This window comes from Elaeis guineensis, chromosome 9 (genome assembly GCF_000442705.2).
Source record: "Elaeis guineensis isolate ETL-2024a chromosome 9, EG11, whole genome shotgun sequence".
In the NCBI taxonomy this organism is placed as follows: Eukaryota; Viridiplantae; Streptophyta; class Magnoliopsida; order Arecales; family Arecaceae; genus Elaeis; species Elaeis guineensis.
Genome location: NC_026001.2, coordinates 2545548 through 2570078, shown reverse-complemented (window position 1 = coordinate 2570078; position 24531 = coordinate 2545548). Strand labels below are relative to the sequence as shown.

General features: G+C 38.2%; 1 protein-coding gene across 2 annotated transcripts; it reads left to right on the top strand.

Annotated features, from left to right (window-relative positions):
• The first annotated feature begins 1357 nt into the window (after nucleotides 1-1357).
• On the top strand, nucleotides 1358-24531 carry LOC105052127 (uncharacterized protein At5g03900, chloroplastic). Of its 2 annotated transcripts, XM_010932837.3 has the most exons (13): nucleotides 1362-1912; nucleotides 2789-2896; nucleotides 2990-3090; nucleotides 3306-3389; nucleotides 5849-5918; nucleotides 6013-6078; nucleotides 6649-6738; nucleotides 7162-7227; nucleotides 10462-10604; nucleotides 12361-12447; nucleotides 12526-12589; nucleotides 14544-14687; nucleotides 23878-24531. In XM_010932837.3, the coding sequence occupies exons 1-13, from the start codon at nucleotides 1508-1510 to the stop codon at nucleotides 24019-24021; spliced, it is 1572 nt and encodes a 523-aa protein (XP_010931139.1). In that variant the 5' UTR covers nucleotides 1362-1507; the 3' UTR covers nucleotides 24022-24531. The 2 variants fall into 2 exon arrangements, with proteins under 2 accessions (XP_073099914.1, XP_010931139.1); XM_073243813.1 differs by lacking the exon at nucleotides 14544-14687 and having other exon boundaries at nucleotides 1358-1912.

The window sequence follows — 24531 nt, the reverse complement described above, 5'->3', positions numbered from 1 at the left end:
TAGTTCTATATATATTGGGCTATTCTCATTTTACTCCAAAATCGGAAGCGGAATAAGACTCCTCCCAACCAAACGATTGGAATGAGAGTCATCCATTTTGATTTTGAACTCCTACTTCCTCTAATCAAACATCTTCTTATTTTATTTTATTTTTTTTAAATAGTCAATGAGATCCAGCCATTCATCAAAAGTCAAAACCCCCCCCTCCCCCCATCCACTTGCACAAGCACGTGCAACGCAAGTGCCAAGCATCAGTAATTCAGTATTCGGTGCAAGTTGGCGTTCGTGAAACGCCAAGTTCGTCCTCGGGCGGAAACGGATTCCCATCTTTGCAGCCAAACTCCCTCCCACGCCGGTACCCGAACAGGTTAAATATTTTACCAAAAAAAAAAGATTAAATACATGTCTCGACATCCGAAATTTTCTCGGCCACTAACCCGAGACGAGACCATCTCAAGTGTGAAGCCACAAAGCCCAAGCCCTCATCCTCCTCCTCCTCCTCCTCCTCCTCCCTCCAATGGCGAACACCTGAGGGACCCGAACCTCAAACCCGAACCCCACCCCCCAATCAATGGCCTCCATCTCTGCAAGCACCATGTACATGGTGTACACCATTGACGGGCGGAAGCGTGAGGGGAAGAAAGTGATAACATAGAGGTCATCACCTCTCTCCAATGGAGACTATGAGGAAGGAGCGTGTCACGGAAGCACAGGGCTCTGTCTATCCTGCTCTCTCGTTGTCTCTCTCCTTGCCATCCAGCTCCCTCGTACCTAATTTTTTAGAGAGTATTTGGTTCGTAATCAAAATTAGAATGAAAATCGAAATTAAAATGATTTGGAATCAGAATCGGAATGGCCAACTCTTCCGAAATGTTTGGTTTGTGATTGAAATCGAAATGAAAAATTGAATCCATAGAGAAGAATAGAGATTTAGTTCTATATATATTGGGCTATTCCATTTTACTCCAAAATTGGAAGCGGAATAAGACTCCTCCCAACCAAACGATTGGAATGAGAGTCATCCATTTTGATTTTGAACTCCTACTTCCTCTAATCAAACATCCTTTTATTTTATTTTATTTTTTTTAAATAGTCGATGAGATCCAGCCATTCATCAAAAGTCAAAACCCCCCCCCCCCATCCACTTGCACAAGCACGTGCAGCGCAAGTGCCAAGCATCAGTAATTCAGTATTCGGTGCAAGTTGGCATTCGTGAAACGCCAAGTTTGTCCTCGGGCGGAAACGGATTCCCATCTTTGCAGCCAAACTCCCTCCCACGCCGGTACCCGAACAGGTTAAATATTTTACCAAAAAAAAAAGAAAGATTAAATACGTGTCTCGACACCCGAAATTTTCTCGGCCACTAACCCGAGACGAGACCATCTCAAGTGTGAAGCCACAAAGCCCAAGCCCTCGTCCTCGTCCTCCTCCTCCTCCTCCCTCCAATGGCGAACACCTGAGGGACCCCGAACCCCAAACCCGAACCCCGAACCCCACCCCCCAATCAATGGCCTCCATCTCTGTTTGCTTCGCTGCCTCCGCCAGCGGGCGCCACCTCGCCTCATCCAAGCCCCCTCCCCCTAAACCCTCGCTTCTCCTCCGATCCCCTGCCGACCTCTCCCATTCATCTTCATATCCCGCTTCGATTCGCCTCCGGATCGCTGTCAGACCTCCGAGCCCTAGGGTTCCGGTGGTCCGGGCGAGCGTGGAGGTTCCTACGGGGATCAGGCCCGGCAGCGTCGTGGAGACGGATAGGCTGCCGTCCGATGTGCGGAACCGGGCTATGGAGGCCGTCGATTCGTACGGCGGGAGGGTCACGATTGGGGATGTGGCAAGTCGAGCGGGGCTTAAGCTGGACGAGGCCGAGAGGGCGCTCCAGGCACTCGCGGCGGATACTGGCGGATTCTTGGAGGTATTCACACGATTTTCGTTTTTCTTTTTGTTCATATTCCCATGGTTTTCCTTTTTGCTTTTTCAAGATGCCATTCTGCTCTTATTTAGATCAATATTTTTGTGAATAAAATATACAAATAGTGGTCAGGCAAGTCCCAATTGCTCCGCATTAACTAGATTCACTGATATAGTGATTTAAATAGGGCTACAAATTTTAGAGTGGACGATGGATGGAAGAACTATTTACTCCTGTTTAGCAGGAAAAGCATGCAAAATTTCAGGGATGTGGGCCGATGTTGGAAGATTTGATTTGTTAATACTTGAACACTGCACTTATCAGTTTTTTTTTTTTTTGGCTTGTTTACTGAAAAAAAAAAATTAGCATTCTGCAATATTTTTCTCCAAATCTATGGCCAAGTTATACATGCTTTAATTGCATTCATGCGTATGTAGAATTTGGAGGTTATTTACTGAAAAAAGAAAAAACAATTAGCATCCGCCCCCCCCCCCCCCCCCCACTCCTTCCCTACCTTTTTTTAAAAAAAAAAAAATAATCTCAGCAAAGCTGTTGTCCTCCAGTTTTGTATTTGGAGGTTATGCAGTCCTATTCAGTGTAAATCCTGCCATGATGGTCAGGTTGCATTGCATTGTTTTCCCTGACAAGGTATCAATAATTATTGATAAATGAAAGGATGAAAAAAGTAAACAATGAAAAAAATGATCTAGATGAGCAAATGTAGAAGGTCTAGAAATATTGTGTTCGAACCATATTATTCTGTTCATATAATACATTCGAACTACTTATTTGAATCAAATATGTCTACATACTCACCTTTCTTACTACATTAAGGTTCTTGTCTTCATAAGACAGTCTATTTCAAGATTGTATTGATAGGTGTCAGATGAAGGAGATGTTCTTTATGTTTTTCCAAGGGATTATCGCTCAAAACTTTCTGCCAAATCTCTTCGAATGAAAATTGAACCTTTGCTTGATAAATTGAAGGTATGATGAGTCTTCTGGATTAATTTTTGGTTGTTAGCACAGATTTAATACTCTTTGGACCAAGTATGATTAAATCCTTCTTCTGCTCTGCAGGAAGCAACTGCATACTTGATCAGGGTTTCCTTTGGAACAGCCCTTATTGCCTCCATCGTTATTGTATATACGGCAATTATTTCGCTCATTACAAGTCGGAGGTAGCTGCATGAAGATTAATGCCTTAATTTTTATACTCTGTATTATATAGAAAATCTCTATATATTGCAATTATCAGATTAATGGTTTTTTTATTCAACTGTTTATTTGTTTTCTCCTAGTGATCCATCCTCTTTACAGAAAAAGATTAGATTTGCAAAAAAAATGTCATGTTATCTTTTGATGACAGTAATGAAGATGACTCTTTTGATGACAGTGATGAAGATAATCGTGGAAGACGAGGGGGGAGATCATATGACTCTAGTTTCACTGTTTTATTTCGCCCGTCTGATTTATTTTGGTAATTTCTCTTTTAAATATTATGGTTTTCTCTGGTTTATCATCTGATATGTTTCCAGTTAAATTTCTGTTTGCTTGAAGGAAGGAGGCATGGATATGTTCAATTGAAATATTATTAGACACATTATCTTCCTGTTGTCTCTCGATTTTGGCATCCGTATTCTACCTCCTGCAATTTATTTTACATATGAGATATTCTATCTGTCTTTAGTGTCACTACCTTTTGAATTTGATAGCATGACCTCATATGCTTTGCCTCTAGTACTTTTGTTTTTCTTTTTTGTCTGTTTTTCTTTCTTCTTTGTGTTTTAAAATATTAGTTTAGGATGTCATTGATATGTAAGATGCTAACATGTATAACTATACATATTCATATACGTGAGCATGCCTTAACTGTTAACCAGACACACATAAATAAATGCAATTTAGAGTTTCACTTGTTATCATGTGCTGCAGTTTTAAGTCTTTCTAGCACTTTATTCTATCCTGTCAGTTCATTAGTGGTCCTTTTGATTTCTTTTGCTAATGTGGATTCTTTTTTGTTCCTTTCTTAATTATTTAAGAGAAATTTCTTGGAAAAACAAAGTTCCTTTTATTAGCATTATGCAATAAGCTGACGTAACCTTTTCACTTACCCTTCTAGGAATCTGGACAACCTATTCTAAGTGTGCAAAAAATTTTCTTATTTTATTTTTATTTTCCCCAAAAGACCAAATACATGGTTCATATGATAAGTTGATCTCAATGGATTCATTATTGATTGCAGACACAACCTTTGTCACTGGATGCATGATGGCTGAGATTATTGCTTGCATTATTTAGCACTGCAATTTTACATGAAGACTATGGTGATAAGCTTTTAAATTTGGATATATTGAAATCTTGATGACTAAGCAGCATGTGTAGTGATTTATTCCTCTGTATAGCTTTTGCATTGGCAGCAATATAAAGAAATCCCAGCATATCATTGGGTTATTTTCTGTTGGAAAGTCAAAGAAAAGGGAGAGAAATTTTGAAGCTTTCAAAATATTATATTTTGACATAACAAACTTAGAGTTATATTTTGTCCCATTCTAGACTCAAATTGTTTTAATGGGCCTTTATAACCTCCCATACTGCTAATATCTGACATTCTCTCTCTCTCTCTCTCTCCTTCTGTGCGTGTGCACGCATGTGTGTCAGTTGGCTCGTTCATATTGTGGCCTACTCTTTGTTATTTGTTGTTTTTCTATTAGGGGTAGTGTATCTCTTGGGCATATAGCCATGAAACTCTTCTTTTCATCTATTATTAATATTGATATCTGTCATTCTTAAGTTAATGCCATTCAACTTATATGCTAGCAGGCAATGTCTAGCCTCGGGCTTTGAGAATAAAAACACAATCTTAACCCTCTTGAAAATTGACTCAGAACTTCTATCTTTTATAAAATGCTGGGTATTATGTAACCATCTGAAATCAGTATTCAGTTCAAATTGGTATTTCAATGGTGTAGGACAATTGAAGATAAGCTCTTCCAATAGATATAAGCAATGGAGAGAAATGACAGCAGAATTTGTTTCGTTTCATAATTCAAATATCACTATCAAGTAAATCAAAAGATAAGCTGCTGGGTCACATCTTTGTAGTAAAAGAAAGGGCAGCCTAGCGCACGTGGCTCCTGCCAGTGTGGGGTCTAGGGAGTGTCAAGTGTGCGCAGCCTTACCTTTATGTGTGGAGAGATTGTTTCTATATTTCGAACCCATGACCTCCAGATCACAATATAGCAACCTTACCATTGCATCAAGGCTCACCCTCCACATCTCTGTATAACTACTCTCTTTTTTGGAAAGAAATCCCTAGATGGGTTCACACCATGAAAGAGTTGATTGCGGTCATTGCAACTAAACCACCGGTCTGACCATATGCATTTAAAGGGATGCATGCAGATTTGTTAATACATATTTCTTTCTTATCCAAACCTTTGGAGTCATAAAATCACTTTAAATCTTAAACATGCTATACCAAATAGATTCGCAAACTACAAAAGTACATCCAAGTATCCAACAATGGATGAAGATTAGCGTCCCTGCTGTACCAAGCCAAGATATGATATTTAGACATAATTAAGATGCATGAAAGAACAGATCATGTTCATTATGATTGAGGTTTTCCATTTGGATGCCTCGAGTTCTGTACCATCCCCAGGCTCATTAGGAATTTGAGCCTGACTTTTTCTCTCTATTCTGCTGGTTTGCAACCACATACCTACTCTAAAAGATCCTATATATAGTTAAGAATTAAGATCATCTTGTGAAATATTAGTTCTTTTATTTGTTGTTCTGCATGTTTTTATTAACTTGCAGTACATGCTTCAATTATAAAGAAATGGATTTTTAATTATGTTTATTCGTTGGAACATAGAATACTTACATGAATATACATCTTTATGTGGTGATGTATGTATGGTATGTCGTTTTCAGGTACTGGGATCCATACTACTACAGGAGGCGGCAGATGAGCACAGACGACAGGATGAACTTTGTTGAATCTGTAATAAGAAAGGGTTGACTGATTTCTTCCTTTCAATAGTGTCTCCTTACTTCTAAATTGCAACCAACCGTGCAAATCTTATTTCCTTTTATAGGTTTTTTCGTTTGTATTCGGTGATGGGAATCCAAATCAAGGGATTGAAGAAGAGAGGTGGAAACTGGTATTTTTATCACACTCAAAGTTGTCCATTGCTTTCAAATGTTTCACATATTAATTGTTGGTTATTCTGTTGAAGTTTATCTGTTAAGTGTTCTTCACATTTAAAACTCATTTTTGTCTATCTAGCAAAATTATCCTTAGATTATGATCGTATTCCGTGTCATACTAGTAATAACTTAGAATCCAAAGTGGTAAAATAAAATTTATGGATCTCAGAAGTCAATGACTAGGTCATTTGGTATCTGTCTGGAGGAAGCTTTGAGGAGTTACTTTCTCTTTTTTTATAAAAAAAAATTTCTAACCTTCTTTAAGATTAGCCAAGGGTGCGACACTCCATTAATATGATATTTTTATGACATTAGTTAGCCAGACTAAGTGTGCTACCCGAAGAACTTTTCCTGTATTGCATCTTTAATGCATGAACAACCATGTAGTTCAAGCATTTATTAGTTGTTTCCATTTAGATTGTTACTTTTTGTCAATCTTACTGTGAGCTTTTTGTAAATCTATTCTACTGACTTTAGGATTAAAGAATCAGTTATTTAACTCATAATCTGTATCATATGGGCAGATTGGAGAGTATATCACCTCAAATGGTGGTGTTGTTACTGCAGAAGAGCTTGCTCCATATCTTGATGTATTGCCAACTGAAGAGACAGCGGTATGCTTATTTCCTTTTAATTGTTGTCCACCAACAAGGTCTTCGGATAATGGAAACATGATAACTAGTGCGATTGTGTAATTTTGTTGTCATGGAAACCTGTTCTCTCATTTATTATACACTTTTGTGCTTATCACTGTGTTGTTTCTCTTTGTGGTCTTTCATTCAACATTTGTAGTCTACTTACTTATAGCGATCTTAAAATTTAATAAAGTTTTCAGTTCTTACCCCGTGAAATACTCTTGGAGAAGGCAACACATTCTCAGATGCATCTTTTTCATAAAAATGCTCATACAGTAATGTAGAATTCTTGCTTTGCTCATTTATCCTTATTTGTGCTGCATCTTTTTGCAATGCTTGTATGGTGATGTAGAATTCTTGCTTTTGCTCATTTTTCCTTATTTGCTCCATTGTGAGTAACAGGATGACGAATCATTTATCCTTCCTGTGCTATTACGATACGATGGGCACCCAGAAGTGGATGATGAGGTTTGTAAAATTTCCCTGTGATCATTTTAGATATTTATATCAAGTTGGCTTAATGAAATATATACTAATGATGCTATTTTTTTTTTCTTATTCATTGTTCCTGTCATTAGTTGCACCCTGGTGCTAAGTCTCCAAATAGATAGCAGAAGAAACTTCATTGTATTTTCAATTTCATATAAACATTAATTTACAAATCTAATAGCATTTTACTAAAAGTATCTTTGATAATTCCCTTGTGGAGATGATGGAAAATTTCCATAATTACTATGGAGTATTGTTACAGCAATGTCTATTATTTCCATATCTTTTAGTTTCTGGTGTCTCTGACATTTTGTTTTTGAAAAAAATTAGTGCATCTCTCACTCTCAAGTTGTCTAAAAAGTGGAAATTTAGTTATCCCTGGGGGACTAACATCTGAAAGAGTACACAGTGGTTACCTGAATGAACTAAAGCAGGATAGGGTAACAGTGAAGGAGCATTTGAGATAATTGGCTTCTCATTGGTGCATGAAACCTTGCTTTGGTCAAAAAAAGAGTCCTTATAAGAATAACTAATGGTAGATTGAGGAGCTTGCAACATCTACTGGCTACATCGGGTAATATAGTGCCATCCACAAGATAAGTTTGTTTGGCCTATGTAGGCTTTCCTCAAAAATCCTAGGTTTTAATCTGAAGAAAATACAATTACTAAACATTTGAATTTTGCAATCTTGTCCACACCCTCATATTGTGTCCCAACTTTGACCTCCGAGAAATCTGCATGTGCATTTTCCTGTCAACCATCGTGTTCTAACATTTATAATTAGAACTTGAGAATAGATATTTTATAGGTATTTCTTTTTCCTCTTCTAGTAGATCAAGTCTTTGGACTGAAATACACTTTGTTTGTTCATTTGAAGTAATTTTAAGCTGGTCATAATTATTGCATGCATTTTGTATGAGTCTTAACCTTGACCTTAACTTTTCTACTGTTAATTTATTTGCTGGTTTCTTTGACATTTTTTACTAATTGTGTTTAATATAGATTTAACTTCCTAAACAAACCCATTATAAAGACATATAAAGAATTGAGTCTTGGATTGTCCCTTGCTGGATCTTTAAAATTAACTCATGGTCTATTATTATGTTCTTATGAGGAATGCTGTAGGTACTTAGTCGCTCCATACTGTTCCATAGTTAGGGTGGATTTTGGGCATATTGAATTTTTGACAATGGTTGAAGTTGGATACTTTTGCTCAATGTTATTAGGTGTGCCTCAGGCACAAAAGGTGCTAGGCGCAAGGGCCGTTGCCTTGGCGCCTCAGGCGCATGCCTCTGCATTGTTCAGAGGCACAATGAGGCACCCAAGAGGCACAAGATTCCAGTAAGTATTAATTTTTAGTTTCTAAGAAATAGAAAAGATCAGTTATAGTAAATAGGGATTAGAAAGGTCAATTATAGTAAATAGGGATTGGAAAGGCATCATTGAAAAACGGACTTTAAAAACATTATGAGGCTCTTGGAATCACCTAAAAGAATCAGAAGGCAGAAGCTGAAGCATCTCCATCAGACTCTATCTCATCTCTGCCTAAAAAGCACCTCCATCTCATCTCATCGCCTAACACCATGTAAGTCATCTCTCCTCCAGTTCTCCTTCTCTTCTTCTTTTTCTTCTTATTTTTCTTCTTCTGACATGCTCTGTTTTCTAGCCAGAAAACAGAGCATAACATAGCACATTAGTCTGCTCTCTAACCTTTTATTCTTCTTGTCATTCTTTTTCTTCTTCTTCTTCTTGTTTTTGGGTAGAGCTAGTTTTTACATGCTGGTCTTCTTGCCTATAGCTAGATTTTTTTTATGTTTTTACTTTTTAATAACAGGGTGCTAGTTTTTACTTGTTGGAATTCTTAACCTATAATTAGTTCTCTGTTTTTTTGTTTTTAGCGCTTGACTTCTCTCAGGCGCGTGCCTGCGCCTTGCGCCTAGGCTCTAGGGACCCCCAGTGCCTAGGGCCTTCAACAACATTGCTTCTGTCTTGCATATTGCTCTATGGAGCTATCATGATTCCTAATTTTTATGAAACAAAAAAGTGAGTCATTGCATACTTGTTTGCTAAAACCAATAATTGTCTACTGAACTGGCTAGAAAGATTAAGACCATGAAAGACTGGAGAATTTGAGGGCAAGGGAATGATGCTAACGGTCCCAACATAGACTTCTAAGACACATGGTTCATATCAAAAGCCCTAACAGAATTGTTCCAACTTTCTCTGCACAATCATCTTCATTTTTTCAGCAGGAAAATGAGATCTTCAACACTATCATATCTGGCCTGTAAATCATGGAGATCTTGCATGAACATGTCAAAGAAGAATGATACCCTGTGGAGATAAACTTCAATACCAGCAGACATGACCTGTAAATCATGTAGATCTTGCATGAAGACATCAAAGAAAAGATTGTACCCTGTGCAAATAGCTTTGCACCATAAACAAGAGATGGAAAGATAAAAAAGAGAATATTGACATAATCTAAATTCTAGAGCCAATCTCACTGGTGCTCTGCTGCCATGTGGTAACTCTAAGTTTGAATCTTTGGCAATAAGTTTAGGCTTCTGATTTGTCAAAGAAGAGATACGTCTAAGACAGTATTGTTGTTCTGTAAAAAAAATTGTTGAGAAAAATGTTCGTCCAAGGGAAAATGCAGATGAAAAGTAGTAGAGTATAGAAGCTCGTGTATGCAATAAAATGCTGGAAAGGTAGAAGAAGGAAAAAGAGATGGATAGGAGGATGAGTTTGCTCTAGCTGGTGCGAGTGCCCTTCTCTACTTAATAATAAGCAGTGGTGGTGATGGCCAAATCAGGCCACAACTTAGATATTATGTAAAGGACAGAAAGATGTGCAGATCAATTATCAAATTCTTTAGCAGGATTCATGCGATAGGCCTGAAAGCCAGTATATCAGGTTTGCTGATTTTTTTTTCTTTTTCTTTCTTTTTTTTAAACTGCTAAGTTTTTTCTTGAGTCAGAAATGCATGCAAAAACAGCATTTTCCAGGTAACTTCCATTTGTGCCTAGATGGTCGAAGCTATCTTTGCTAGCTTATTTCCCTATAAGTTGGAATTCTTATCCCCTATTTACATGCATTCGATTGGCAAGCAGTCAATACCTGTTTGTTTAATAGAAATCTTGTTAATATTAGTAGTACATGAGTCTTGCTTTGACGTTTCTGCTTTTATAATATGATTCCTGGCTCATGCAGGGAAACATTCTTTATCGGTTTCCATCGTTGCAACGAACTGCTTCTTCCCGAAGGGTTGGTAGATTGGAATATGTTGGTAAAAAGTGGGCGAAGTGGGTTAATGGGGTCGATAGATACTTTAAGGAGAAGAAGTGGCAATTCAGGTTAGTGTTTCCATGATCTTTGCCTTAAACTTTCAAGTTATCAAGACAACCAAGCATTGTAACATCCTTTTGGTGTTGGTCTCTTGTATTCTACTGCACCCTCAGCTTCTTCTGAGGCTTTGTTGTTCATGTTGATTCCAAATATTTAATTGCATAATGTCTTAGGTCAAGTGCACTGCAAAGAGATGCTTCTACTTGTATGTTTTTTATGTTGAAATTCAGCTTTTGAGTCATTTACATGAGAAAGTTATACAAGACACTTATACATTATGTTCTAATCTTATTTTTACCTAATTAAATAACCAGTAAAGATTATGTCAGGTCATTACCCCCCATCCGCATTTTCCTGGTTGTTTCTTATGTAGTCCTCTCATCAGTTTATCTTGTCCCATCATAGTAAACCTTCCTCTTGCCATAGTGCGGTGGACCTTTTACTGGCTAAAATTTTACAAACAGTACCTTTTGATGTCTAACAAAATTTTGAGGCATCAGGTTTAATTCCATTTTAACTAATTGATATTTACTATTTTAATAATGTTAACAGGATGCTTAAGTAAATTATATGCATCTCGGCCTGAATTTAAAATTATAGGTTATGGATATAACCTGATTTTATACCCTCCTGTTTTTTATTACTCTCACTAAGCATCTCTCTTTTTTTTTTTAAAAAAAGGATGTTATTAGAATGGGGAGTTCTGATAGAAATGCTAGTGTTTTTTGCTATGAAATGATTGAAGCCTAAATGCCTAGTGGCTCCTCTTGCATTGCCTCCACAACACACCCCCCCTCTCTGCCGCATCTGTATGCTTCACGCCACATTTTCCTTAATTTTTGAGATGTCATAATGATCACGTTCTCTAGAATCAACATTTGTCACTCTTAGACCCATGTATGTTTTGTTTGAATTGTGAAATATCATGTTTGTTTCTTGCTGTTTGGTTCTTAGAACCACTGCTATTGAAGAAGTTATCAGGGGTTATTGAAGCATCTTTTATTGGAATGGCTAGAAGATTTAGAGATTCAATTTCAGTTGAAGCTTTCTATTCAGAGATTTTATTGGTATTACTTTTGACATCTAATGTCATGGCAGTAGCATAAACTCAGCCAATCAGCATCTATGCTTTCTTGGTCAATTATTTTCTCATCTACTCTTGTGTTGTTTATTCCATTGAGCAGATGCACATTAACAATGATATACCCCTGCCCTACAAGACTGGTGTCTTTATAAAATTATAAGCCAAGACAATTTCTAACAATAAGTGATAGCTATTTTTTTTTCCACCTGAACTTCTAGTTACTAGATAGCTCACTGCAATTATTTTTAAGTATTTTTTGTGTAAAATCTTTAAAAAAATAGACCCATAGCATCACACTTTGCATGTTGCTAACTTTTATTAAGGAAACCTATGGAATAAGTGATCATAAAGACCCGTGTGACTGGTTTCTCCCATGGTTTTTGCTCATCAGATTATCTTCATACTGTCTGGTCTTTATGTATGCTTTTTTTTTCCATGAAATTATGTCATTCATAAAATACTGGAACAGAATCCCACTATATTTTTTTATAGAATATCTCAATTATGGTCATCATGCTTGACTTTGAAGTGGGGATTTATGTCTCATTGATGTTTTCTTGGCATAATATTGTATAATGTAATAGTTAATTCACATGAGCTCAAAGTATTTACTTTTTGATGGCTCAAGTCTGGTCTTGCCTTTTGATTTATTTACGTTAAGAAAGCTTGTGACTTTGCAGTAAAACAGGGCCATCAGAAAAGGCAATGGTCATAGGTCTGGGAGCACTTAATCTTTTTGGAGTAGTTGTTCTGGATAGCATGCTAAGGTACCAACTGTTGCTTCCTTGTTACTAATGACCTTGCAATAATCCTTACTGTTTTACTGATTTTGCATTTGAATAAAGGAACACGGCAGTTACACCCAGGGGCTTCATTTCATTTGTTGCTGACTTGTTTCCTCTACTTCGGGTCTGGTTTGATTTTCTATCTGATATACTTCAACTTTTTTCAGTTTGCGTTACTCTTTACTCTAATTTTATGAACTTCTGTAGCATTTAGAATTTATTTTGTAACTGAAAATTCTCCTATCATTATCTGAATCAATTTTTTTTTTGTTTTTATCTCGGATTGCATTACACTGACTTGCTAGGAATTCAAAGGCTATATGACAAATTCCTGGTTTAAAGGACAAGTTGTTCTCATTTTAGTATTTTGGCTTATGTGGGGTTGGTTGATTTGGAGGGGAGTGTGTCGTGTCACCCTTTGAGGCTGGTTGATCAGGAGGGGAATGTGTTGAATCACCTTGAGTTGAGAGATGTGCTAAATAGAAAGAAGAGAGTGATTTGAGTAAGTTTAAGATAATGGATGTTTTTTTTCTTCGTAGGCAGCTTTTGAAAGCTCAAAGTGCAAAAGGAGGTGATAGTGTAGTGGTGTGCAGAGGCATGTCATTGTGACTTGGACTTGTACGCTACTAGATTTGTATAGGTGTGATGCATGTGAGCCTTTTGCAGAGTCATGCTTATCAAGAAACCAAGCATGAGAGTGGAGAGTGAGTCGTCAAAAGGCATTGAGAGTTGGGATAAATCAGGAATTTATGAAAATTTGGAATCACTCAGGGTGAAGTCATAATGCTGCGCAAAAGAGCTTATGTTGATGTTTATGTACTCAAGGTGTTAGATACATTTGCTCATAACTCATCTAAAGTTGTCAAGGCTAATAAATTTTGGTAACATTGGTTGGCATAACTTGTCTCCGATGGAATCTCTTTTAACTTGTTGTTTGCTTTTAAGGAAGTGAACATTACAAGAGCTATTCTGAGATGAGGAGAGCAGACTGAACTAGGTTTCACTATTGGTGAATAATGAAAATCTCTTGAGTTTGGAGACTATATTATTAAGTTACTTGATTTCATAAATTCTTGCTCTATTTCTCTATCAGTTGGACGGGATGGTAGCTACAGGGTACAGGGTGGCTTTACCCAAGTCTTGCAGTTCCTAATTGATGGTATTCTTGTTAAGTTTGCAAAATGATATGAAACCCAGTACCGTCCTGGATGTTCTGATTGATCTGTGGTTTGTGGTCTTTGGCAAGAGCCTCCATTTGGAGTTCGAATGGGAAAAGATGTTATTCGCAAGGCAAAAGAAGAATCCTGTAGGACAGTTTTGCATTTGTTGCACAGACTTTTAGTCAGTATCAGGAGGATCTGGAAAAGCTGTGATAATCACCAAATGAAGGTGAAAGTTTGAGGCGCTTCTAGTCACTTTTTTAGTCTCTCTGATCTAGAGCTTGGAAGATGCATGATCAATCACGTTTTGCTACTTGGAAAGAAGTTTGGAGTATGGGAAATAAGTCTAGAAGCTCGTCTTAAAAAGTGTATCTTACAGCACCAAGGTCTTTGCCGATTTTGGAACTAGGGCTCCATAGGGAAATAAGCAACTTGGTTTTGGAAAGTCGGGAAATGGTTCTGATTTGAGCCTCTGGGCTCCTGTACCATAATTGCTTTGATTGACTGCTATCTGCTTGCAATCTCAGCATTTGATTTTACCAATGACTAATATTCAGCTGATCTGGAAAGGAAATTTAGGTAGCACTAACACAAACTATAACGTTTATGGCAATAAAAGTAGCAGTTTCTTCTTGATAAATGAATCTGAGGGACAGCTAACATGTTAGATAGTGAGCAATAAAAGAAAAGCTAGAAGTTTTCATATGTTTCACCTTTTTGTAATATATTTTATTTCATACTCTAGGTCGGGCTGATCCATGTGTGCAATTTTTTGACCCTTCAAATTATTAGTTTCTCGTGCATGGTTATGATTTCTGGATATGTATAGGTGTGTGTGACCACATTCAGCCTTCTTATTATGTCCAATAAGCATTTAGTCCATTTGAATTTAATAACTAACATGATAACCATTTGCAGATCTACGCTGCTGCTTTTTTTGCAATACCTTTGTTTAGATGGTTCCTGCTGCGCAAGACTAATGCGGATATTAAGAAGAGGAATCGAGCAAGACAACAACGAGCACAAGCACTTGAGTTGCCAGACCCATCTCTAAGAAGAAAGGTAATGTTAAAGAATCATCATGGGAAGGATATATGCCAATACTATGTATTGTTGACTGGCTGAGCTATGTTGATGATCTTCTGCATTCTACCCAAGATGATAACATTGTGTTTGCATGAGGTCAAATGTAGTCACCCTTCTGTGTGAAGGAGCAGCTTCCACTTTTCAAATTTATAACACCTAGGTCAAAATGGAGCAACTTTACTGTTGCACCAACGCTTGCTCTCTACCATTACCTGGTTATGATCCTGACAATCCAGGATTGGGGACAAACCGAATCTTTGGGATGTTTTTGCTTAGAGTGGCTGCTCCAGAACCTGAACTTGTACTATTGTATTTGTTGATGCACTAAACTGATCTCATGCCATGTGGCATCATCATATGTGATCACCGAATTACCGATCTCAAAGTACAGAGTTGCAGTGAGTTAAACTTGCTAAACAAGCACTAGGATCGGGCTTTTACCAATCTGAAGGAAGGTACATTGGTAATACTAATATCTGAAACATTAAGAGCTTTATGTGAGCTAATGATCGATCTCATCTGGTGCACATCAGTCTGTAGCCGATGTCAACTTCTATATTATCTACAACAATCATCTTGTGGACTTTATTTATGATCTTTACAGCTAAGCCAGAGCTGGCCACGATCTCATACACAGCTAGTAGATACAGCTAAGTATGATATCATTTTCAGCTTATATGTATAGCTATATTCTAGCTTATTTACAGCTGGCTATAACCGCCTAATAAATTCCTCCAACGGCCTAACAAATTCTGTAACGACCTCATCAGCCTCTCTATGAATAGAGGGTCAGAGATCCTCCAACGATAAGTTTTAAATCCTAATTTCAAAATTAGAGTGAGACTGTGCTAGTGGGAACTTTGCTAGTTTTTGAATAATGACTCTAGTTCCTACTCAGTCCAATTTCTCTAGTTCCATGCAAACTCTCGTTTTGTACTCTACTATTTTTCACATACTATTTTCGGGCTCAAGACTGACTTAAGCATCGGAGGGTCAAGAATCGGAGGGTCAAGAATCAGAGGATCCTCATTCGGTTTTTGACTTATTTTGTAGGTTTTCTCGAAGGCATTTCCGATCAGACTGCTGTCGATCTTCAGCTTAGCTTCGTCCGATCTACTCCTGTCTCAGATTTTAAGTCTCGCAACAACAGATTGGCATTAGAAGAAGGGGTGACTGATTTTGTGGAAAAGATGGTCAGAGTGCGAGCACCAAATAATTTTTTGGCATCTCCGTCTTCTCCGGATGTCCTGCCAGAAGCTTTCCAGCAACAACCAGTTGCTGTTGATCCTCAACAGTTTCTTCTGCTTGTTCAGTAAGTTCAAGTTCTGACAGCAGCTGTTCAACAGCTTCAAAAGATTGAGGAGCGATATCAAAAAGTTCTTCCTTTGAAAGTTGTCTCAACACAGCCATCAACCAGTCCATCAAGATTAACCCCACATTGATGATGAAACTGACGGTGAATCTACTCCCAACAATATAAAATCTCAAAGAGGGGATGATCTGGAGCACAAGATTCAAGATCTTGAGAAGCGCCTGATGGAGATTCAGGTAGGAGGTCGATCTCAAAATAAAGATAGCTTTAACCTCCGATCTCATTTCTCTCAAGAAATCTTGAATGAGTCGATTTTGAATCGATTCAAGATGCTTACTATTGAGTCTTTCGATGGCTCTACCGATCCAATGGATCATATTGAGGGCTACAGGGCTATCATGGCCTTATAGGGGGGCTTCTGATGCTCTATTGTGCATTGTCTTCCTTGCTACCATCAAGAAAGCAGCGAGGGTATGATTTTCTAGACTCCCACAGGGGTCTATCTCTTCTTTTGAGCAGCTAGGGAGGCTGTTCGTTATCTACTTTAGTACTAACAGATCTCATTTGAGGCATATGGACAGTCTGTTCTCTATCAGGCAGCAGGAAGGAGAAGACCTTCGAAAATATATGGCTAGCTTCAATACAACCACTTTGGAAGTAAAAAACTTCAATGAGGCGGTCGTCATGTCTGCCTTAAAGAAGAGACTTTGGAGCAATCGCCTGATCTTCTCTTTGAATAAAAATTTTTCAAATACCTATGATGAGATGTTCGATCGAGTACGGAAGTATGCTCAAGCTGAGAAAGAAGAAAGCATACTTCGTCAGGCAAGAAAAGAAAAAAATGGGAAGAAGCGACCAAGGGAAGATGGTGAATCTTAGCAAAATAATATTGGCTCCAATTGACCTCGAGAAGCCCACCTCGGTACTTTGATTCCTGCACTTCTTTGTCTGCCCCTCAAGCATAGATTCTCATGAAAATTAAAGGAAAAGGATATCTCCTTAAGCTCGATCCTATGAAGACCTTACCAGCAAAAAGAAACAAAAGAAAATATTTTCATTTCCACCGAGATCATGGCCACGATATCGAAAACTGCAGACAACTACAAGATGAGATAGAAGCCTTGGTGCGCCAAGGTTACCTCAGTAAATACGTAAGGCTAACAAAAGCAATTAAATATCTACCTTAGACGGAAGGAAATTTTGAAAATCACAATCGACCAACAGTTGGGGTCATCAATATGATATCTGGCATATCACAGAAGGCTGGTGATCTATCTCCCAGGAGGCAACCAATTTTGATCGGTTAAGAGTCAATCTGGATCTTCTATTCCTTGTATTTGAAATTTTGAAAATCTCGAAGTATTATCAATAAAAATGCTCTATGGAGCTCTTTTTTGTACATCATATACTATGTAAAAAGCAAAAAAATCGATCTGCGGATCGAGCTTAAGCCTCGAAGGGCCAAGATGGAGATAAGATCTCTTAATTGATGAAAATTCGATCTCTAGATCGATAGAGATAAGATCTCCTGATCGATAAAAATTTGATCTCCGGATCGGTAAGTCCCGAAGGGCCAAGATGGAGATAAGATCTTCTGATCGATGAAAATCTGATCTCTAGATCGATAAGCCCCGAAGGGTAAAGATAGAGATAAGATCTTCTGATCAATGAAAATTCAATCTCCTGGTCGGTAAGCCCCGAAGGGCCAAAATGGAGATAAGATTAGCTTATCGCTAGGTTAAGATGGAGATAAGATCTTCTGATTGATGAAAATCTGATCTCCGGATCGGTAAACCCCAAAGGGCCAAGATGGAGATAAGATCTCCTGATCGATGAGAATCCGATCTTCTGATCGGTAAATTCCGAAGGGCCAAGATGGAGATAAGATCTCGTAATTGATGAAAATTCGATCTCCAGATTGGTAAGCTTCGAAGGGTCAAGATGGAGATAAGATCTTCTGATCGATGAAAATTCGATCTTTGGATGGAGCTTAAGCTCTGAAGGATCAAGATGGAGATAAGATCTCCTGATCGATTGGAATTCGATCTTCAGATTGAGCTTAAGCCCCAAAAGATCAAGATGGAGATAAAATCTACTGATCGATGAAAATCCGATCTCCAGATTAAGCCTACATCAGACAAAAGCCGAAGAGAATATTTGATCTTCAAATGAGATGATGTAGTCACAACTAAAATAGAATAATGATCTCTGGATCGAGTTTATCTTGTTCTATTGAAAATCCGATCTATTCAAAGCTATATTGGATGAAGAATATCGATCTCCGGATCGAGATTATCTTTTTCTATTGATGTCTATTCAAAGCTACATCGAATGAAGAATACCGATCTCCGGATCGAGATTATCTTTTTCTATTGATAGTCTATTCAAAGCTATATCGGATGAAGAATACTGATCTCCGGATCGAGATTATCTTTTTCTATTGACAATCCAATCTATTTAAAGCTACATCGGATAACGAATACCGATCTCCGGATCAAGCCTATGTCAATCTGATCTTCGGATCAAATGAATATATCCAGAAGCCAAGATCAAATAACAATCTCAGGATCGAGATCAAATTTTGAGGTTCTGATAAGAACCTGATCTATTTAAGGCCACATCAAACAAAGGTACATTCGAACCTTAACTTTAAATCAGTTGTTAATTGATAAGGTTTCTTTTGTTAATTATTTAGTTCGATTGAACTATGATCCTACAAGTTATATGTATAAAGTTTTTTTACTTTGAAAAAGTTATAAAAATCTGTCCAAGTGACAGAAATGTATACGTCGGATCAAGATACATCGGAAATTCTATTTTCATTAATTTGGAAGGAAAATATATTGAGAAAAGATCCTCATCGGGTCCTTACATTTCAAAAAGAGAAAAAGACCCACATCGGGTCATTACAGATCAAAAAGACCCATATTGGGTCAATACATCCAAAAGAAAAAACAAAAGTTACAGGATAACGACAGGAGCGTCAGAGTTCTTTAGAGCTGTCTCTTCTTTAATTTGTTTCGGCTTCTTAATGGCCTCAACAACGGGGGACTCCACAGATACGACTTTGGTATTGGGGATTTCAATCACAGTTGGAAGCACCATTGAGATGGGCTCTGCAGCAGTGACCTCGGTAATATCCCGATCTGCTTTCTTAACTTGTTCTTCAGATATTTCGGCAGACCGTTCGAGCTCCCCTTGAATACCCATTTCAATGGCGATCTTTGGAGTCATCTTGGAAATGTTGACTTCGAAAAACTAGATCAGATTCTGGCACCGATACAATTCGAGTCGTATGCCCCCTCAGAGCTCTCAGTCACCTTGTTTTAGAACTCTTCGGAGGCCTTGTACTGCTCCACTGCCTTGGCGGCTTTATCTTGCTCTTGTCTAACTTGGTTTTTAAGAGCTTCAATGGCCTTCTCATGGATCTCATTGGCCTTTATCGCATTCTGAAGTCTCGGCTCCAACTTCTCATTCTTCTTGGCCCGTTCATGTAGCTCGAAGATACGCATCTCCTGTTTTTTTATTTTACACTGAAGGTCCAAAAAATTCTGATTTTTTTTCTTCAGTGTAGTCATCTTCTCATTCAGTTGTTTTTTGAGTCTTTCTGCATGTTTGGACTCCTCGGCAAGCTGAGACTTCTCCTTAGCTTTCTTTTCGGCCACCTTTTTCTGCTTCTCGATGACCAGCATATTATCATCCATGGCCCTTTTATTCTCTACAAGTCAGGCCATGTTCTCACACAGGACCTGAAAGTCAACAGCAAGCTGCATAGAGGAATAATAGATTGGTTAAACACTGATGCAAAAAAAGAAAAAGAGGGAGAGAAGCTTACGTGCATGAGATGCTCAAAGCCATGATTTATATCTTCTCCAATTTATTCTTTCCACATATCTCCATATTGATCTTCGACAACACCGAAGTAAGAAGATCGCGATCAAGTCGAGGTCGCTCCAGCAGAGACATTCGCTCGACGCTGTCTCCTTTAGTCGAAGTTGACGGTGCCACGACGGAGGTAGGTTTCTAACTTGATTTTGGAGGTGCAGGACGAGCATTGTCCTTTTTTCTCGATTTCCTCACATTGATTGGTGGGCGAGGTGAAGGCTCGGACGATGGTGCCTGATGTGGATTGCTTTGTGCGACTCTTGGAGAGTTACCTTGCCCCGAAGTGGATGGGGATGGAGTAGCTGAAGAAGATCGAGGTGTCTAAGCTACAGGAGGATCCGCACTTTTAATTCTCTTTGGTGCAGGGGCAGGAGAAGCTTGCGTTGGATCCTCCTTCCTCTTCTTTGCTTCTATCAACTTTTTCGGGTCAAACCTCATTTCTGCACAAAGTAGTATACTTAGAAAAGTAAGAAGATGTAAAAGAAAGAAGGTCAAAGGAGAAATACATCGGTCTTATCTCGAAGAGAGTATAGGCTGATACCAGCATCGTACAATGCTTGATCATTAACAAGCCTTGATAGCTTGGGCATTGTCGTGGTAATCAGAAATGTGTGAGCCTCCTTATCTTCAGAGAGAATTTCATAATGGGAGTTCCACTTAGTGTCTGGATGCTCCCAGAAAGATCTAAAACTCCATGGAATAGGAGCTCGGACAAAAAAGAAACGGCATTTCCAGCCGTGAATGGAGGAAGAAAGGCCAGATGCGAATTTACAGTTTTTTCACAAAAAAAAAGTACTGCCAACCTTTCTCGTATGGATGTTTCTTCAGAACTACTAAAGATCTAAAGAGGAAAATTCTAAGCTTTATATGCTGGAAGTTACACATTATTATGAATATTATGATTATCCTGATGGCATTTGGGTTCACCTGAGTAGGATGGATCTTATAAAAGTCAAAAAGATTACAGAAAAAAAGGTGCAGTGGAAATCGAAGTCCAGATTAGAGGGCTTCATCATAGAAAACTATGCAGTCTTCTAGGGGTTCAAAAATCTGACCTTCTAAATCAGGCACCAACATCTCATACTTATCAGGAATGTTGTACTTTTTTTCGAAGAGTCATCAGGTTCTCGATCAAAATGGATTCTTCCATTTTCGGACCGAAGCCGTCCAAGAGACTGCGTATAGGAGATTTTGCATGCTGTTCTGGACTCCCCTCATCTACGGGATCGATATTGGGGTTTTTCTGTGGACTTTCTATCTCAAAATCTAACAAAAGCTGGGTCGACTGAATCCTTGGGTCACCTACAATCTTCTTCCCCTTATCACTCCAAGTGGACATGTTTTCCTAGGGGTTTTTCTAAAGGAAAATGAAAGGGGAAAAACTCGAAGAACGGAAAAAGAAAGAAGAACTGAAGCAGAAAGGCTTGAAATAGAAAGGAAAAGTTTTCTATCTAAGAAAATTCTAATGAGACTCTCAGAGATGAAAAAGAACTCTTCTTCTTCGCCTCTGGTGAACTTGTTGTCTTCGATGGCCATTGAGCATGGGGAGACTTCTAGAGAAAAACCAGCAGGACCTCCACAGGGAAATAGCGAAGATGAACGGTTGTTCTAAAATGAAAGCCTTTTGTAGGCAAATCAACAATTCAGATGAACTGATCTTATTGTCGATTTGTGACATTTGGCGCTAATCTATCGGCTTTGTCAGCCGACGGTTCGACACACCTTCATCAGATTTTGCCACGTCGAATCAATCCACGGTCGGATTGATTAATTAATCAGGTGTTGACAAATGGCAGATATCTATTTGATGTTTTCAAAATCGTCTTTTCAGATAATGATGTGTTGACAAATGGCAGATATCTATTTGATGTTTTCAAAATCGCCTTTTCAGATAATGATGGCAGGAAGATCTACCGTATTATTTTCAGAAAGAAGCACACGTCTCTCCGTTTTCCACCAAGTAATAAATTTTGGCATTATCGAGGTATGGCGCATTTATTTCTGACGGCGAAAATTGACAGATGTTTCTACTTTCTATGTCCAATCTGATAACTTTCACTCTGGACATAGAAAGTGAGGGGCAAAGTGTTGGTGCACTAAACCGATTTCATGCCATGTGGCATCATCACATGTGATTACCAAATTACCGATCTTAAAATACAGAGTTACAGTGAGTTAAACTTGCTAAACAAGCAACGGGATCGGGCTTTTATCGATCTGAAGGGAGGTACATCGATAATACTAATATCTAAATATCAAGAGCTTCAGGTGAGCTAATGATCGATCTCATCTGGTGCACATCAGTCTGTAGCCGATGTCAACTTTTATATCATGTACATCAATCATCTTGTGGAGTTTATTTATGATCTCTACAGCTAAGCCATAGTTGGCCACGATCTCATATACAGCTGGTAGATATAGCTAAGTATGATCTTATTTTCAGTTTATACGTACTGTTATACTCTAGCTCATTTATAGCTGGTTATAATCGCTTAACAAATTTCTCTGACGATCTAACAAATTTTGTAATGACCTCATCAGTCTCTCTATAAATAGAGGGATAGAGATCCTCCAATGGTAAGTTCTAAATCCTAATTTCAAAACTAGAGTGAGATTATGCCAGTGAGAGCTTTGTCAGTTCTTGAACAAGGATTTTAGTTCCTATTCAATCCAATTTCTCTAATTTCATGCAAACCCTCTTCTTGTGCTCTACTATTATTCTAGGGCTCAAGACTGACTTAAGCATCGGAGGGTCAAGAACCGGAGGATCTCCATCCGATTTTTGACTTGTTTTGCAAGTTTTTTCGAAGGCGTTTTAGATCGGACTGCTACCGATCTTCAGCTTGGCTTCGTCCGATCTGTCCCAATCTTAGATTTTGAGTCTCACAGCAATGGTATTAATTAGTCAGCCCAAAACTTTTACCATTTTACCAAGCAATGGCCCCCGGTGATAGTTTATTTTCTAACAACGTAAATTCTCAGGCTGACCAGACCTGGTAGTCTAGCGTGCTCTAATTTGGTTTGCTCACTGTTTATCCTATTAGGTGAAGCACTAGCTTTCGTCCTGGATGTTTGATTACCTGGATCATTCAAAGCATCAATTAAAAGAAAAGAGGTGACCATTGTATTTGATGCCATGTAAAACACTTTGACATACATTTAGTCTCAACAATCCTGTGGAATTCTGCACAAACCTCCAGGACCTTTTTTTTTCACATTACTGTTATAGCCTTAAGCATAGTCTATGCATTTATTTCATTTTCTAGGTCTTGGATATTTTAGGGCCCGTTGCGCATCGTTGGTTTTTTGTCTCTCCCTACAAGTTAGTAAAATCCTGTATGGAGATTGATATGTAAGACACCATTTGCCCGAAACTTCTATCATTCCTAGCTTGTAACCTTTTGAATGCAACGAAGCTATGGTTCCAAAAAGCTTTGAAGATTTAACAAACAGTTCTAAAAAACAAGAGACTTTCATCACACGTGTTGTTCAGTGTACTTCATTTTTCTTCTTCGATATTTTGAAAACAAAAGAGAGAACAACAGCAATACCAAACAGGCCTTTAGTTTTCATTCTTTCCGATCTCCATATCATAGAAAGGAAAACAGAAAGAAAAGGCAAATTTATACAATATTTTAAATAATTATCGTGTCAAGGATAACTAGGAAAAGAGAATAATAGGAAAAGGGAAAGAAGGAACAAGCAGAACGCAAGCACAACTTGTTTAGAATGTACGTACATGCATTAATCATCAACAACTTTCTTGCTGCATTGCATATCATTTCTAAACTTGTGAATGCTCAAAGAAATCATGAAATTTTTTAAGCTGCTAATCAATATTTTTGTCTCTCTTCTTTTTTTTTTTCCTTTGCATGCTTTTGCATTTTCTTTTGGTTATATGTCTTGAGTAACACATCCTCATAATTTAACCTTGTGATGCTCTTTGGCTCTCTTTGCCACATTTTTCAGCTGTTGAATGCTCGAGACATGGCACGACGAACAGTTATTAGTTCTGACAAGATAGTATATAGTACGGAGGAAGATTTCTCCGACCAAGACTATGAGGGTAGAGATTGGGATCAGAGGTTCAGGGAACTTGAGAGATCAGATTGAAGTAACCAGAATGGTTGATTCTCTGGATTTGTTGTGCTTGCCAAGAAGTGGAGTTACCCACTCATTTGTTGCAATATTGCTGGTTAATCTGTTTGTAGCTTAGGAGTGTTACTGCCCCATGGTTCTACTGAAAATTAAGGTGCAAGCTGCCATCTGATACTGTGGCACTGTGAAAATCGAGATCTCTGCAATTACGAGCCGCAGGAAAATCTCTGCTATGAAATCACATGTGAAGGAGGACCTTGTTCCATGCCCTGCCAAATCCTGCAACTCTTGTTTGTACCTGTAAATTATGAACTGCAAAGATGCACATTGCTCGATATATATAAAGGGAAAATGTAGGGTTTTTTCGCTGAAGATATGCTATTACGAGTGAACAGGTGAGCTGCAGCGAGGTGAATGATTGCTTGAATGTACTTGATTCTTGTGTATGACAAGATGCCATACAGACCATGTCAAAACACATTTTTCGCTAAAAATGATACTTCCATGTTGTCAGGGTGTAGGCAA

What these genes read in the sequence shown, in the direction of transcription:
- LOC105052127 (XM_010932837.3), top strand. Translation starts at nt 1,508, where the DNA reads ATGGCCTCCATCTCTGTTTGCTTCGCTGCCTCCGCCAGCGGGCGCCAC. An exon ending in ATACTGGCGGATTCTTGGAG is followed by an intron (nt 1,913 to 2,788) that starts GTATTCACACGA and finishes TTGTATTGATAG; the next exon opens with GTGTCAGATGAAGGAGATGT. An exon ending in GTTCTGGATAGCATGCTAAG is followed by an intron (nt 12,448 to 12,525) that starts GTACCAACTGTT and finishes ATTTGAATAAAG; the next exon opens with GAACACGGCAGTTACACCCA.